This window comes from Pseudopipra pipra, chromosome 2 (assembly GCF_036250125.1).
Source record: "Pseudopipra pipra isolate bDixPip1 chromosome 2, bDixPip1.hap1, whole genome shotgun sequence".
Classification (NCBI taxonomy): domain Eukaryota; kingdom Metazoa; phylum Chordata; class Aves; order Passeriformes; family Pipridae; genus Pseudopipra; species Pseudopipra pipra.
The window spans coordinates 11,888,337-11,906,306 of NC_087550.1; the positions used below are offsets into that span (position 1 = coordinate 11,888,337).

Genomic DNA, 17,970 nt, shown 5'->3' on the forward strand with positions numbered 1-17,970 from the left:
CAAAAACCTTTAGGAAAGAATCCTAACTTCTGCTTCTGACTCTGATGTGAAAGGAGTGACCTTTCTCAGGGCAAATAGGAAATATTTTTAATGTTTGAAAACCTCAGAATTCTATTTGTGAGCTCCACTCTAAAAATTATCAAATATTTGGGACTAGCTGCATCTTCTCAAATTAACTTCAGAGGCCTTGAAGATCAAGACTAATACTTTAGCCACCTACGTCTTGGTCAGTGAAAGAAATTGGTATTTATTTTAAAAATAAAGAGCAGAAAGGAAGAGTTGAAGTTTCAATTTACAAAAATAAAAGCAGAGCAACTGTTAATTCATGTAAAACACTATTTTCACAATCTGAATCTGCTAAATTTCAGCATTTGGATTGTAGACTTTTTAAAACTTTACAGATTGTAATTTTTTTCCCACATTCCTAAATTTTTGCTGCACGAAAATCTGACTATGCCTTAAAATCAAACAGAATAGTCTTTGTCCTCTTTATTCATATTACCATACTATCATAGTGTCTGCCTTCTGCAATTCTAGATAAGGAAAAGTTTGTGTTGAAAGCAAAGTAGATGGTGGACTCCAAGTACCCCCCTACTCTCCATCAGTGAAGTCTTGTCCCTCAGAAATACCAGATCTGCTGATGACACTTCGTAGACTCTTTCTCATTGACTCTTGGAAAAGGGGAAGAGCACTGTAATGTCTGTCCAGACAGGGATGGCTGTTCAACCATGAAGTTTTCAGGATATCCTCTTTTCCTTTTTATATCAATTTTCTTTTTAATTTTATTTTTTTAACAGACAAGGGATCTTCCTTTCTTTTCTGCACATCTTGGAAAAATCCCAGCCTTTAGTCCCTCAGGGGCTGCTCTGGTGATGGGCTGAGAAGGTGTAGCCCAGAGGGCAGAGTGTGGAGGTTTCATGTGTGAAAGAGAACAAGTAATACAGGACTGGGTCAGCAGCTTGTTTGAAGTTAGGCCTTGGCTGTGAGCAGAACCCTACTGCAGAACCTTTAGCAAACGGTTCAATCCACAGAATTCTTAGGGCTTGAAGATTTTATTTAACTGTTTATATTTTACTCTTTTATCTTTTCATCTTTTATCTTGGTGCAGGGCATTGATATTTCATGGTAATTTGTTCCTATTCCATTTACCTAAACTAAGTGGTTATTCTCATTCCCTATCCAAGAGATGAACTGTGATAGCATTTAGCATGTAATATCTCAGTATCATAACATTTAGTTTGGGATTTTTTTCCCCTTCCTGATGTTTACCTCGGAGAGTTATAAGGAAAAATATTTTATTTGCATTCTTCAGGTAGGCACTTGGTCTATGATCTTCTCAGAAGAGATTATTGAAGATATCTATTTTTTGTCTTCAGTCCCTAAAAGAACTTCAAACTCAGAAAGACACTTTGTTGCAAGGTATTTTCTTCTTGTCTTAAAATGATGTACTTAAACTGTGGTCTGCATACTGTCAGTGAGGTTCTGATGCTCCAAACCAAGATGGTATGAATGATATGAAGTTGTTTGTCCTTTATACAATAAAGGATTAGTCTTATGAAAACTTTATTGCCTCTGTATTGAAGTTTTGCATGTTGGCAAACCATTGTGAATTTGGCTCAAAATCTGCTGATGCCTGTGAGAAGAGAATGCTCGAAAATAATGTTTATAGAGTTCGTATTTGTTTAATAGCATTTGTATTTCTTGTGGTATCAGCTTGCTCTTTAATAATCAACTTCTCCTTCTCCATTTTCCCTTTCTGTGTGTGTTCATACTGGTTGCATTCAAGTCCATGTGGATTTAGGAGCAGAAGTCAGCTTCCACTTTGGTTAATGCGTTATTGGAAAAATTAATGAAATAACAATAATACTACCATCAATCGGACATACATAGACCTCTTTAGTTCACTGAAGTCTAATTCTACAATGCTTATTTCACACTTCTGCAATTGCTATATATTTTGAAACTGTTACCATGATGTTCAACATTCTATTGTATACTGAATACTTGGCAAATACAAGAAAGCTTATAATCCAAAGCAACAATGTCTTTACTTCTAAATGGCAAAAATCAGTTTTTCAAAGAAAAGCACTTTTTATATTTATAAACTGAATTGGGGTTACTGATGATGATGCATAGATGCATAACCCATAAAACATAGGCTTGTACTCTAGAAGTCAAGTTTGCCAGTTTGAGGAGTGGTGAAGCTTATTTGTTTTTGTTTGTTTTTTGTTTTAGTTTGGCTTGGGGTTGTTTTGTTTTGTTTTGTTTGTGGACTTTTTTGCTTGGTTTTTTTTAATGTTTGGGGTTTTTTCTTTGTGAGACATCAGACTTAATAGGCATTAATTATATAAAAATAATCTTGGAATTATACAGTGGAGTGTTTTTACAGAGTCTTTGTTTCTGAAAGAACCGTGATTTGTCTTTATGTTACAGATCTGGAAGGTAACATTTTCTGTAGATGAAAACTTCTGCCTGCTGTGATATCCCACTCTTTGAGTGATGCCACATGCAGCACTGAGTAGTACTGGCAAACGGAAGAGATTTCGTGGAATAAGGTAGGTTTATTTCTTTCCCATGAGGCTTGATGAAGTTCTTCATAATCGCTTTTCTCTTTAATATAAATTAAGTCAAACAGGTATTCCCAGTCTTCCAAATTTTGGAACAACATTAGTAATCTCAGAGCTATTGCTGCTATTACTTGGTTGTACCTTTAAATTTACTGGGAGAAGATATTTTCAAGGTATCACCATTTCACTGCAGCAAAACCCACCATTCGCAATCAGCAACAGAAACTAAGAAATTAAAGGACTTATTTAATTATTCTTTATGATAGTAGTAACTTCTATAATGTGAAAAATTCACTGCTTGTAGTTTTAAAGACTATTGGAACATCTGCAGAAGAATCAAGTGGATATGAGGTTTCTTCAATGTGGTGCTGCAGAAAATGGAATGGAGCAAATTTGAGCTAGGAAAGCAAGAAGAGAATATATATGAAAAGTTTAGAGCTCGGGAAGTAGGGACAGGACCCCTTGATTAGCAAATCCTGGAGTACTGCAGGGTAATTTTAGAAGCTTGACAATGGAGGGAGCAGTTCTGAAAACAGTGTTGTGCTGGATCCAGATATCACTTCACCTTGACTTGTCATTGGTTTTAGTGGCTTCTTCTTTTACTGAACAAAGCTATTAATGCATCCAAGTGTTTTACTGTCCTACAATGTTCTATGAGCTTTCATTAGTCTCCCAGTTTTGTTCCAAAGCATTCTTGGAATGTTGTGACTGTTACCTGTGACTACAAGTATACTCTGTTGTTCCTCTGTGCATGTGTCATCAGAAAGAACAGATCTTAATTAGTGTTCCATAACCAAGGCCGTTTCCTAACAGAATGGTTTAATGACAGTGATTTTGAGAAAATTTGCTTATTATTACTGTTGTTGTTGCTTTTATTATTGTTATTATTATACGTCATCTCTGGTCAAAGTGCAGTGAAATGAATAGACACAGCCTAATGACACTGGTTCCAGTTTAATATTTTCTCACTGGTGGTAAAAGACATATTGAGGTGAAAGTTTGTTACTTAAACATGGGACTGGTAAATATGACACAAACCCTGCAATAGACCCACAGCCATCTGGAATGGCAGCTGAGCCCTTGGCAGGATACCCTAGGGTATGTAAAATGCACAAGTTGCCTATGCTTAGTGCTCCTATCCTATATGTTAGATACAGTTTCCCTCAGGAAACGATACAACTTGACCTGATTCAGTTTGGATCGTGATAGGTTGTAATCTCAGATTCAGATGTGATGTTGGATGTGAGGTGTACTTGGAGACCTGTAAGGAAAGAAGGGTTGAAATGAAGCAAGCGAGGCAACAACTAGGAGGATGTTAGACAGTAGGGGGGCTCAATTTATCTTATTTTGATTGCTTTTTCTACTTATACTCTTCATGGGCTAGCAACTCACCACTTTCAAGTGAGTGACATCTTTTCTGAGTTGTTCTGTCATGCATTATTTCACAAAAAGAAATGTATTAATTGCTCTATGCTGTACTGCATCCCCTCATTGTGTACCAAGTGTAAGGGAAAATATTACGGTTGGTATGTGACATGTGGAACTAATTTGCCTCCATTGGAGTTCAGGGAGAGGTCTTGGCTATTACAGTGGATGAAAACATTATGAATTTATAGGCACCTCACCTCATGATGCTTCATTTGTAGTTTACATTTGTGGTGATATACTAGGAATAAAATATGAGGACCATATTCCATTGAGATCAGTAGGAGTTTTTCTCTCAAATTCTACTGGGCCATGACCCTGGGAATCTCTGCTGGCTCCTGGTAAAAGATTTGTTCTGTTCATGCCTCTAACTAGACCTCCTCTGAGGACTTAGTTTTTAATATTGCTACCAAATCTGCTTCTTAGGTAATAATTCTCTCTTATTGAAGTTTATTTGTACTTTATTTGGGGGATCCTATACTCAAAGGAAAACATGTTTCTATACCTATATTTTTCTATCTTTAAATATGGCATATTGTTAGCGGTAATTATAGACTGACTCTCAGGAAATAGTATCTGATAAAAAGAGAAAGGACTTCAGAATAATTTAGGAAAGGATAGGGTGGCAATCCTGCAGGTAAGATGTAATATTAAACTATTCTGCTTGTTGATGGCTACAAAAAAAATCACCAGTTTCTATGACTGCAAATTCCTTGAGTGTATTGTGGATTTTCCTTTATCAACTGTTTGGATTTGTTAGGCTTATTTTTTTCCATGAGTGAAAAGAATTATTCTTGCTTTAGTAATAGACTCTTTCACGCTCCTACTGTCGGAGCATGTACCGCCCACAGGCCATTCATAACTTACAAACCCTTTTACTACAGGGCATCAAAATTCTTATTTTCTACATAATATTGCTTCTCTATCAGCTGATGTGTAGAGTACTTTGCTCTGTATTCCACTCATTGTATAGAGCAGGCATAAGAGTATGTTAAAATAGTTGCATGACGTCTGAAGCTAAATTTTGGTTGGCAGAAACATGAATGCTACATCAAAGCTGTTTCTGACCCTAAAATATTTTTTAATGTGAGGATTAATTGCTTTTGAAAAAAAGGGACATGTGAAATGCTGAGTGTGCTCTCATCCAATATCTGATTTCACTGTTTCGGTATCTCAGGTTCATCAGCTCCTATTGGAAGTTTTGCTCTCTTGGTGGATCTTGTTTTAGGAAACTCACAATGCTTTTCATTAGAAATCCTTTCCAGTTCAGGCTGGGTTTTTAGAATTACATCAGTACACAGTTTATGCAGTGTATGTGTGCATATATATGTGTATGCTCAAGTGTCAGTTTATGTTGGGATTTTGAAGCTGAGTGGTGGAGATATTTTAAAAGTCTTCTCTTTGCGTGTTCAGGCCAAAGTGTCCGTACAAATGCTCCGTTATACTTTGTTATATAGAGTTATGCCAAAAGGGAAGGCCATAAAGGTGTTAAACCATTTATTGCCTATTCCTGTGGTGCTAATTTACCATTTTATGCTCCCTGCATTTTGCATCATTCCTTTACAAGTATGTACAAAGCATATTTTCTGTCTTGAAATGCCTTGCTGAGGCACTGCTCCCATAGATAATTATTCTAGCTTTGGCACTTCCTCGTGTTTGAGACGGTTAACTTTGCAGAGGGGATGGGGGGTAGGATTATTTTCACCAGGGAAGAGCATGATGTCTGTTTACCATGGGTATTGCTGCATTTAATTCTGTGTGCTCTTCCTGGTTTGTTGCCTTCTCTACTGAGCTGTGGGAGATATTTAGGGCAGTCATGTTGTGTACATGTATATTATATAAACAATAAACCAGAATACTCTATCTTGCTAGTTCCTGTTCCTTCATACTCATGAATTAGTATTAATCCTTTCCTTTGTTAATTAACTTGCCAAAGCAAACCACTTACTAACCTGAAAGAGTACCAAGAAAACAAGATCCTAATGCTCTTCTCATCACAGTTGTCACAGATGTTAAAGTGTTTGAAGTATCTTGTAGGTAAATAATCTTAAACTAATTTGTAAAGAACCTAGTATAAATAAATCCATTTTTTATACAAGATTTCATAGTGATAAGAATGTTTGATGGAGGAAAAATGATTCAGTGCAATTTGTAACTTGGAGAGTGCAATACATTTGACTCCTTTTTCAGTATAATCCAAAGAGTTCATCTGTTGCACAATGTTCATTTTTAATTAAACATTTTATCATCAGGCAGACTTTTATTGACATTCCTCATAATAGAGCTGATAAGATCTTGACCTGCTCTTCAATACAGCGATGTATAACTCAATATTCTGGCACACACTGTTCCCTTCAGAATTAAACATACAATTTTCTGATTTAATTTTAAAATCTTATGTACTTTTAGTCACATTTATTTACTTTAACTTCTCAGATTTGTGCCCTTTTTGACTTATGCAATTTGGATGCAACCATTTCTTGGACTATTACTCCTGTTTGCTCGAGCTTTTATCCATCTGGAAGATTTTATTGAATTTTTTTCTCCTTTCTTTTCCTTTCTAAAATTTTCAATGAAAGGTGATTTATCGCCTAATCTTGTTTCCTACTGTACCTTTTGAGTCCAGTTTTGATTAGATACACTAACTTCACTCCCTACTGCCTTAATCACAGGTTTATAGAATTTCTACTATCACAGAAACTCCTTCAGTTATTTCATGAGAAGAGATTCCTGAAGATGTCCCCAAAGATGAATTGTGAAGCAGATCCCTGTCAGTAACCTTAAAGAACCCTGTGATGTAAAGCTGCCCATGATCATGTGTTTAGCCATCCTGATAAGCACCTCTGTAGCTGGGCAGGATTTTGTCACCTGCAGGAGGGGAATCGACCCCTTCAGTTGGTAGCAGCTGCTGTGGTGCTGCTGACACAGGAGACATCTGGACACAAACCAGGAGTTAGTTGGCCATAGAGCAGCATCCAGAGGAAATAAGCCTAAATCTCTTTTCCAGGGTTTGCTGTCTCATACGTTTTTTATGTCAGAAACTGTAGTGAAAACCAGAATTCTCTAACATTTTGCTGCAGCAAGTCACCCCTTTTGAGTTGAGCACCCACTATACTCACCTAGGTACCTGAAGACCATCAGGTGTTGTAAGACCCAATTTTTTCAGTAATTCCCTACCCTACCCAGCTATATCAGCTGTCTCAGTTGATAATCACCCAACTACCCTGTGCTTCTCTTCCATATTTTGTAAAGCAGCTCTTGCTGTTTATCCTTCTCCTTGTATCCTGGATCTGTCTCTGTTCACTATAAATGTATATTGATTTGAGCTGAAAATATTGAGATAATTTAATGAACTAATTGGAAATTGCTTTATCTAATAAATAGCATATAGTGCGGTATTCCCTAACAGTTTGGAAGAGTTTTAAAGGTGGGGAAATACTCAACTATTGAGGATATATTCTTTATGCCATCGCAGATTTTTAATCTTGCTTTGTCAGCATAGCAGAAGTTAAAAATTGCATAGGGCCTCTAAAGTTAGTAGGAAGTTACCTTGTGCCAGATGTCTATCATTCAAAATTAAACCTTCAAAGCTCTTTGGTCTTCAACATGGTCCAGATCCTCAAGGATAAATAGGTATGTAATAAATTTAACTAAGTTACTAGATGTTCGAACTAAACTTAGATTTCAGATTTAGTTCTGATTTTTTTTTTTGACACATTCATTCCCCAAAACCTACAAGAAAATATACTGTCATGTTATTGGAAACATAGAGGAATGTGTGACTTGAAACAGCACATTTTGTTTTACTAGTTGTTCTAAAGGTTAACTGTTTATGAAAACAAGAGTAAATCTAACAACATATGTAGCAGGTTTATGGCTAACTACACCTAGCCAAGTTGGAGAATTGTGGAAACACAATCAAGGTGTGCCTGGGATCTGTAAGACACTGTAAGCACAGGCTCCAAAAGCTGTGCCTCTGTCTTTGCTGCCACTGCCATCCGTGCTTGCTAGATCAAGACAAAGCAGGTAAATGCCAGCAGAAGCCCATGACTTTATTTGTTGTGCAAACACAGTCGATACATTACAGGTGCAGGGCCTGCCCATCCCCAGCAGAGAAGGGGGGACGAGAACTGAGAGAATGAAAAAGCTGATAGAATTGTTAGTTGTATGTATCCCTGAAGCTCACTTGTTAAACCAGACCTGATCATATCAGATGAAGCTGCCCATTACATTAGAGATGCTGGACATCACCACTGAAATAAAGATTCCCAATTTACATCAGACTGGTGGAGCAGAGAGACTCCGTTTATGCATAGGATGACCCTACCCTGTAGATGCAGCGGTGAGGGTGCTCATGAACTTGTTTGCTCTTCCTTGCTCTTCCTATTCCCAGCAGTCCTGCAGCTAAAATGCAGAACAGGAAGGAGTAACATGGGTATTCTACTTGCTTCCTTTGTTTTATTGGGTTTTCTTAGTTTACACCTCTACAGCTTCGGGCTGGTTGGCAGTGCTTGAGACTGTGCCAGCTAGGATTGTGACTGGCTGCTTCACAGATGCATTGGTATTGGTTTCACCCCAAGCAGTCCTCTAGGTATTTTAATGGACTTCTAAAATGAGTAAAATAAGATCCTGGGGTTTAGACATACTTGAAACTTGTTAGAAAAAGAATAAATCTGTTGTATTTGCTGTCAAACATTTTTCTAAATGTCCCCTGGTATGATCTTCCCTAATAGGAAGATAATTTTCTCCACCTTTATACAGAAAGTAACGTAGAATGTTTATAGAAGAATAAAACCCCTTAACATCTACTTCTAATGTCATCAATGTAAGTTTTGATAAGTACTTTAAAATGATGTGCGATTAATGATTTAATGAATACCCTTTTAAAAGCAAGAGTTAGACTGTGTTTTTAGTGCCAGAACTCAAAGAAATGTAGATGTTATTTCTCCAACAAGGTATATTTTATATTGGTTAATTAAATAAAAAATAAGCTTGCATAGCTGAGGTTTTGACACTCAAAGACACACCCTCACCGGGGGAAGGTGAAAGTGTGGTTTAACTAGGTCTGTAATCTCATTTGGAGAGATGTGTTCAAATTTATGTAAATTAGTATTTTAAATCACCTCCTTGATCACATTGCTTACATTATATGTACATTATATAACCTGGCACAGTTAGAAAGCCCACGGAAGGGCAAGTCAGCCCTGGGCCAAAGCGGTCAAGATCAGGATGACCTGGATAGGTGGCTCTGGCTTTGTTGCTGCTGAACATGCTTTCTCTAAAACTCATGAAAATTCACAACCACTTCCAGTAAAATCTAATTTGCTTCTGTAGGCACTTGAGACGGGAAAAAGTGTGTGTTTTAAGAGGAGGGGAGTTAGGTAGCATTGTTTTTTCTGTGTGTATTTGTTTAGTGCTTTAGATTTTGTTGAAAGGGGAAGTTTGTTGACTATGTGCATTGGTTACATTCAGTTCCTTAAGAATGGATGTGTTTTGTTTATCAGCTTATTACCTGAAAAAATAGCAGTTAATGTTGAATTTAGGGAATGTTACTGGAATATCATAGGTGTATTATTTAAAATTAGTGAATAAGCCTTATTTTGTTGATGTTTTATTAGAGTATACCCATTGTCGATCTCAATTTTTTATAGAAAACAGTCTAATGATTCATGAAGTACCGGTTAGTTGCTAAGATATTGATATCAAACTCTTGTGAAAAAATAATCTATTAACTCTAATAATTTAATTGTATTACATTATTGATAGGGACATTTAGGGTGTTCTCTTATGTTAAAAAGAAGAAAAATCAAACAAACCCACCTCAGTATTTTGACTTTTTTAAGAATATGTATTGTACATGGAACATGTATATGTAAGATAATGTAGTGAGGAGGGCTGGCTGTTTAGTTAAGGGCTTTAGCTAGAACCTGGAAGATGCAAGTTTATTTGCTAAATTTTACTGTGCTTTTTCATGATCTGCTTTGCAAGATGGATACTTTAATCTCCTGGGAGAAAATTAGTGTGAACTTTACCAAATCATTTAGCAGAGCCTATATTTTAGTCCACCTTCCATTTTTTTATAGGTTGAGGTTAATTTTCTGCCATTTTTTTCTTTTCCTTTCCCCTTAGATTTATTTTATGGCCAAAGCCTATTAGAACTGTTAAAACTTGTTATTTCAAAATTGGATAAAGACAACAGATTTTAGCCCTGAATTTCTTTTGGGGGAATAACCATGAGAGTTATTTTAAAAGAGATGAAAATAATTATGTTTACTGACGGGACTTCACGTTCTTATCTAGTTCCAAGGATATATATATGTAGGAAGGTACTGTCCAAAAGTACAGGTATTTTGATTAAAAAAACCCTTATGAGGTCCTACTATCACCACACAATTTCTATTGGTCTTGATAGAAATTCCCACAGAGTACAAAAGATTAAGTTGAAGTTATTGTTGGCCAAATGGATGCAGATAAAGAAAAATAGTGAGACACATACATTGTACGGGGGGGTGTTACATATATATATATATATATGATACGTAATTTTTATGGAACTTCCTGCTAGGATGTTCTCCTCTTCCTTGCACCTATATGCCCAGTGAATTGAAGTTTTGGTCTGGAGTTAATGAAAGGACATTCTTCTGCTCTGCAGTTGCTCTCAGTTGTTGTATTTAGTGGTCTGATATGGCAGCTTTCTCTGTATCCATAAAATGTGAGTGAGCATCAATAAGCTATCCAAGAGAAAGGAATTTTAAGGAGGTATTTGAATGAGGAGAGAATGACCGTACCAAAAAACGTAAGGGAAGGTCTCTGAGTTTATACTCAGACATCAGGGAGAAAAGAAGGAGGTCATTTAGGCAAGAAGGCCTGTAAAAATCCTGTCAGAGGGTTAAATGATAAGTTGAAATTGTAAATTCCACATGGCATTTGCTGTGTTCTGTGAGTGTGCACATGTTGATGTAAACTCTAGAAATCTAAGGAAGCTCTTTGCTCATCTTCTGCTCCCTCAGCAGCTCTCCAGGTATCTATAGCATGAAGTCACAGCCACGTTCCCCAGTCACAGATTTAGTGGGGAAAAGAGCAATCTGCAACAAGTCTTTGCAAGAATGGCTGCACTGAAAGTCCAATTTGAACAAAGCATTTTAACTGATGCAAAAGAAGACTCCTCAGGCAGTTGCAAGCATTTGTGGAGAATTAACAAACAGAAAAGGCCTTCTTTTCTACATGGCTTGGGATACCCAGCCCAAAAGAGCATGTTTTTGTGCTTTAAGTGACCAGTCACGCATCGCGAATAACGAATAGTGATTGTTCGTATCGGTCAGTTAAAAATTGTGTCATAGGGTCAAATATGTTTGCATACACTGCTCAAGGACTTGTGACTAACAAAGTAATTAATAACACCCGTGACCTATTTGCAGACACCTGGTGAACAGATTTAAGGGCTCAATCCATTGGCTGTGTTTCCCAAGGAGAAATTCCACCAGCCCTAGCTAAAAATGTGTAAAATCAAGACGAACAAAAACAGTTTCATCATATAACAGCAATGTCCCTCCTCAACACCTGCTGTGATATATCCTTTGTTGGTATGATTATTACATATGATGGATTCTGTACCTGTTTTTTTGATCCCACTGAGTCCGAATCAGCAGATCCTTAGGTCTCCAGAACCTTCAAATTCCTGTATTATTTTTAAATCAGCTTTTGTATATGAGATACTGTTACAATAATTATTTTCTTTGATTAATGTTATTCAGTAATGATTCAGCCAAGTGCTGTTCATAGGCAGGCAAAGGTCTTATCTGCTTTTCTGGGAGTTTGTATTTACTGCAAGGAGCAAGTCCTTTGAGGTCACTGGGCAGAAGAGGAGCCTTGGTGAGTGAAGTGATGAGAAGGGTTGGTCCCAGAGACACAGCTTCAGCCTTAAAACTTTTCTCATTCCAGTGATTATTGCAAACAGAAAACATCTTCCCCATTGACTAGGAGGAGGAGGGAGAGGAGGCCAGGACTGGGAGCATGCAAAACTCAGAACCACAAGATTTTAAATTCCATTGTGTACTTAGTGAAGATATTGTTTGTCTGGGGTTGATGTGCTGCTCTAAAGAACAAGTGAAAACTGCATAAATCTCTGTCGTTGTATTTTACACAGATTTTACTTCAATATTTTATTATTATTGCTTTGTACCTTCAAAAAAACCTCAACAACACAGTTTTGAGGAAGGAGTAAAGGGATGCTTTGATTGGAAAACAGCATGTGAACTTTAAGACATCTAGTTTGTAAAATCTTTAGTGTCTCTTTTGCTTTTTGTTCTGTAATTGATTACTAGCACCCCCTTTAACCCACCTTAAAGGGCAAGCAGGAAATTCATGTTTTCGTTCATCAGCCCATCCCTCTGAAAAGCGTTCAATATTAAAACAGTTTGCAAGAAGCAAAGGCAGAAGAAACAAGAGGCCCAGTTAGACCGTGGCAAGGTTAGGAGATGCATGTCTGGTGCCTGCAGCAAATATCGGCTCTTGTTCCAGTACAATTTTTGCATGGGGAGACCAAGTTAATTGGGGTATGGCTCTGTTCTTTCCTTTATGTGTGACCTTTTATTATCTCTGTGGCCCTGTAGTTCATGCAGTGTCATAAAGCTGTGGGAAAGTCTTGCAGACAGTGTTATCAGCTGTTGGAAATTAACTTAAAAATTGAAATATTTGTGTTTCCTTTTGTCTGAAGGTGTCTGGGCATCTGTAAACTGCTACGAAGGTGCAGTTATTGTGGTTGTGATTTTGCTGAGCATTGCTTGTGCATCTTTTTCCCTGCTTTCTCTTCCCTTCTTTCCCCTCCCTGCTTTTTGGTGCAAGCTGTGGGCTGGCAATCAGGTGTTGTGCTGGGGAAGGGGGGGCTACTTTAGGAGGGGGGTTACATGGCATAATTCCCACGAATGTGGGAGGAGGATGAAAAAGATAAAGAAATTTTGTTTTTCTGAGCTAGAGGATTCTCTGCATGACTTCCCCACTGATGGGATCATGTGCTTTCAGGCTGAGATTTTATTAACAATTCAAATGGAAATTGAGGGCACAGGAGGAGCAGATTCTCACATAAACTTGATCTGTCCATGAATGCAGTTCTCTGTTTGCCCTGACCCTGCGTGGCTTAAGACACTGCCTGTGAGGCCTGAGTGCCAGACACAAAGACCGAAATGAAAAGCAAGCACATTCCAGTAGTCTGCACAAAGGCAATGGAGCAGTTTCTAGCCGTCTCCCCAGGGAGAGATCTTATCTCCTTGCAGCTAAAACCCTTTAGAGTGTTTATTTGTACTCTAGCACCCGAGGTTTATGAATTGATATGGATGCTGATTAAACGCTGTAAGTTTCCTCCGCGAGTCTTTTTGGGAGGCACGGAGGTGTTTGCTGCTTATATTTTCTTGCCCAAATACGTATCGATATCTACCAAAAGGGTTTTGCTTCGGTTTCCCGAGGAGCAAAAGCAGTGCTGAGGGAGAAGGCAGCCCAGAAAGTACGTTCCTTAATAAAAGTCATCCCCAGGCTTAGGAGACTTCTGCAAACCTTTGGCTTTCGGACACGTCACCTGCTTTTTTGACGTTGGAAAACATCAGCGCAGCCCGTCCCCGGCGCCCGGTGCTTGTGCCTGGCAGGGCTGGGGAAGGGGGATAGGTTGCTCCTGAGTAGCTGTACCGATTAAATGTTGTGTATAGTGGGTTGACCTTGTGCTGCGGAGGCAGCGGCGCGAAGCACTGGGGCACAGGGAGGACGCGTGAGGCGAGGCTGCTGTGGCCACATCTGCAGGGCCATCGCCCTCCGCCAATGGCAGGCAGTGGGTGATGCTGCCTGTCAGGGGAATTCTGCTGGGAATGAGAGCCGGGGGGGTTGCTAGTGGTTTGGGTTTTTTTGGTTGTTTTGTTGGGGGGTTTTTTTGAGACTGGAAGTGGGAAAGGCTCGCAACATATCCCAGCGCAAAAACAGAATTCACACCCCCCTGTCACCACCTGATGTTAATGTCGCGTCAGGAAATTGTTAATAGTGTCGGTAAATTCTGGAGATTCCTTAATCAAACTATTAAACGTTGGTATTCCTGTCTGCCCTAATCAGGCTTTCTTTTATGAAAGCTCCCTAAAACACTAGGGAAACCGTAAGTGAAAAAATGTTTTGACTGTGGTAATTCCCAAAAGTTACAATTTTAATCGCCCTCGTTTTTCTTATTTTCAGCCAAAAAATAATAATAAAAAAAAAAAAAGACAAAAAGCCCCAAAGCAAAAGCCAGCAACTTTTAGGTAGGAAATCATAACCATATGTTTTTCCATTTTTCTTACGGCATTTAAAGGTTTCAAACCTTTAGACACTCCTGAAAGTAGTTAGATTAGTGGAAAGAGACTAGCAAAGGATATTGATTCAAATAGTTTTGTTCCCTTAATTTTATGGGTTTATATTATCCAAAATTAATGGTTGTACTTAGGCAAATTGTCAGTAATTGGTGACAAAATTGCTTTATTGCTTTTCTTTCATTTGATGCTAATTAATGGCCCTACATTATTAACTTCAAACCTCTTCTGTATTTCTCCTTCTCCATAAATATTCTTAGTGGTAATGTGTTGGAGTAAACTTTTTTCTTCAGTGTATGCAATAATTGCTTTATAGAAGTGTGATAACAAACAGATTTCTGGTAGGATTTATAAAAATGTGATAACAAACAGATTTCTGGCATAATTTTTCCTGAAATGTTATATATATATAAATGTTATTTGTTCAAGAGCTTGAAGTCATTTTGATATGAAGGAATACATTAGTAACATAATGTGTTAATTTATTCATGTGGTAAAACATTAGTTTTTCATATCAAAGTAATCCTTAGTAACTTACCCAGCAGTTACTTTACAAAATCTAGACTTCGTTGTATTTTACCAATTAAACCCCTCTTACCTTCTCTCCTTCTATTTTACAGTGTGTTTAACAAAACTGTTCTATTTCAGTGGACTAGAATAACACCACAGAATTTGTCATCATATTTTCCACCTGTTAATGACACTGGTATTTGGTACAGAACAGTGTTTATCCATGTTTTCCAGATTAAACTATTTTAATGCTATGCAAATATTTTAAAGTCTAGAATAGGTGCAGTAAGTAAAAGCCAGTTCTAATTTTTACAAGCACTAGTCAAAAACCAGCTTGTATGTGTATTTGTCTGTTTCCTAAGAATTAAAAAAAAACCCAAAACCAAAAAAAGAGTAATGAATATATGTCACAAAATTTGATATTTTGAACATCATAGGCCAAAGTATATACCAAAGTGGGAAAGGAGCTACATATCAAATGACTATTAAAAGGGAGTACTGATGGCCTCGTAAGAATTAATTAGTAAAAAAAAATATTGAAAGCCAAAAAGACTTCAAAATGTAGGAGGAAATATTTTCTAAGCTTTTATAGCTTCACAAATTATACTTATTTTCTCTGGTGTCTAATGCTGTAGTACTAAACTGACAGAACAGTGTCTTCCACTGGTAGAGGATCGTACCAATGAAGAAATGTTATCTCTGTGATTGCTGGCCAAGTTCTACTTATCTTTAATTTTAGGTATACTCAGTTTTCAAAATTAGGATTTATTATTCCTTACAGTGGTTGTTGTCATCTTTTGTCATGAGTTAAGCATAAAAATTAATTTTAAAATAAGATATATAAATGTATTAACATTTCAATCATGGTTGCATATTATTTAGATAAATCTTTTGAATTACTGTTTTTATAAACAAACTCATACCTGTTTTGATGTAATTTTTTAAACTTGTTCCCCACTAACAGTAGATTTTAGAAGAAGGAGAGTGAAAATTTACATATGGTACTAGAAATTTTTACCGTTATGTAAGTGCTGTTTCTTGGATTAAAGAAAGATAGTGAAGTAAGATTCTTGGCATGTTGAATTATTTTAAATTTGTTGAAGGAAATTTATTTTATTTTTTAAAGCATGCTTCAGTTATGAAAACTTTGCCTTTGTAGCAGAGTCCCAATGCAGCAGTAATTCTGAACTCTGTCCTATCCCTGATTTCCACTGAGGCCTTGTACCTCCATGTGTTTGGAATGAAATATGGGTAAATATCTGTATTCTGAAGGCAGCTAAGAGAATCTGTAGCTCTTTAAGTGTACCAGAAAAGAACAGCATTTTGCAAAACATCTTGAGCTGCTTTTAGTGAAGCATTTGTAGGTGAAAACTACCCCAGAAAAATACACGTTAGTGCTTCCCTGTGTCCCCACCTGCCACCCTTAGCTTCTCTAGTTGTGCTTGTCTTATTTCTTTGCCCTTCTTGCACCTCTGTGTACTTTAAGATCTTTGCTCTGACCGTAGCTATGTGTGAGTGCACATGAGGAGAGGTGTCCAGACTGCAGTAAGACACCTGTACTTGCTCAGATATCCCTGTAGGCTGTGCTGCACGCTCCTCCTGATCTGCAGAGGTGCACCTGCACAGTGCAAAGGCTCTCAGCTTCAGGCTGGCCTGGTTTCAGGCATGGTGAAGCTCTGGACCATCACAGATGTGGAGGGAGATATGTCAAGGGGGTGTTAAACTACTGCCATGACTCGAGTTCACAGGGCTCCGTGTGGGATCGGTGGGAGCTGCTCCACGCCTCGTCAGCTGCGCCGGCTGCTCCTTGCAGCGCAGCCTCCCTGCCCCAATCCCTTGGTGCCTTGCAGGGAAAGCGGTTGGAGCAGTGGCCTTCTGACAGATTGTTGTCTCCTGGATGCCTGTTGAAGTGAACTTCGTGGCCCTCACCTACAGGGGTGTAACTGGAAGAGGGTAACCCACAGCTTCACGCCACGTTCACTTGAAACGCGCCTCACCAGTGAATGTGTGTGTGCGTGAAGAGTCTTTTTCGTACAGTAACACAGGTCACCTGAACTTGATTTCTGCATTTGCAAAGAGACTAGAGATTAATAATTTCCCAGTAAGGCTGAGAGTTTGTTGACACTTGGAATGTGGGAGGTTTCCACTGTGAGGGATTTTGTGGACCTGAGGAGATTCCTCTCACCTGGACATCAGGGGACACCAGCTGTCCAGGCAGCTCTGCTTTTGCTGCTTATAATATCCTTTGGTGTTTAAATATGTCTGAGGAAGACCTTGATGCCTAACTCTGGCGGGTTCTCTCATCTGCATGTCTGTGTCTATGGTTTAGATTTGTTTGAATGTGAAGAAGATGGTGCTGCTGGACTTCAAACCTTTATGTAAGTTTATTTACTTTGATTTTGACTGCTGGAGGGAAGTAGATAGTTCTTTGCAGTGCCTACATGGAGAATTAAGGTCCTAAACTAAGGTATTTTGGGTTTCATCATAGGTACATAAGTTAACCTCAGGTAAATAGTATGAACTCCCCTCACAAGTAATGGAAAAAGAGAATAACTAGAATTAGGCAAAAACTTGGCAGTCTGTGTTGTAAAAATGTGAATTTAATTTTGCCAGAGAATCTGTCCACAGCATTCACTTCTCAGTGCCTGAAATGTGGTCTTTCTCAGGCTGCCTTTAGATCAGCCATTTATGATGCTTTTCTGAAATTCACTGCAATTTTCACTGAAACCACAGTGAAAACCAGTGAAGGGGAAGGGATAGTTCTTTGATCATGGGCATGGTCTGTGAGATCAGCTTTCCCTGACAAAGATGACCTTGGAATGACAGTTGGGAACTCACTGGTGTAGGTTATTAGGAAGCAAAAACGAGACCTCTGTAAATTGATGTTGATGATGGATTAAATTAAAAGATGTATTTTTTTTAATGTTTTGTGGTGAAATATAGACTCAGTTGATAAAAAATTTTGTTGTAAACCCCTGACAAATTTACCATATGGATGGAACTGATTGAGGAGAAGGCTCTGTCTTCTTATGGAAACCTGGTGAAATTTGCAGATGTTCTTGGAAATCCCGAATCTTCTGATAGTGACTTAAAAGTGAAGTAAATGTGCTTAAAATTGCCTTCCATTTCTTTTAGCCTCCTCAGGA

At 38.0% G+C, this 17,970-nt stretch overlaps 1 protein-coding gene across 8 annotated transcripts in view; it reads left to right on the forward strand.

The window, feature by feature from the left end:
- LOC135409019 (uncharacterized) overlaps positions 1–17,970 on the forward strand; it is a 382,762-nt gene that overhangs the window by 98,899 nt on the left and 265,893 nt on the right. For all 8 annotated transcript variants that reach the window (XR_010427982.1, XR_010427981.1, XR_010427983.1 and 5 more), the window contains one exon: positions 2,434–2,555. Coding sequence is in view for 5 of the 8 variants with exons in the window: in XM_064643992.1 (XP_064500062.1) it covers positions 2,500–2,555 (56 nt within the window). In the remaining 3 variants the exon portion in view is untranslated. The remainder of the gene's footprint in view (positions 1–2,433; positions 2,556–17,970) is intronic.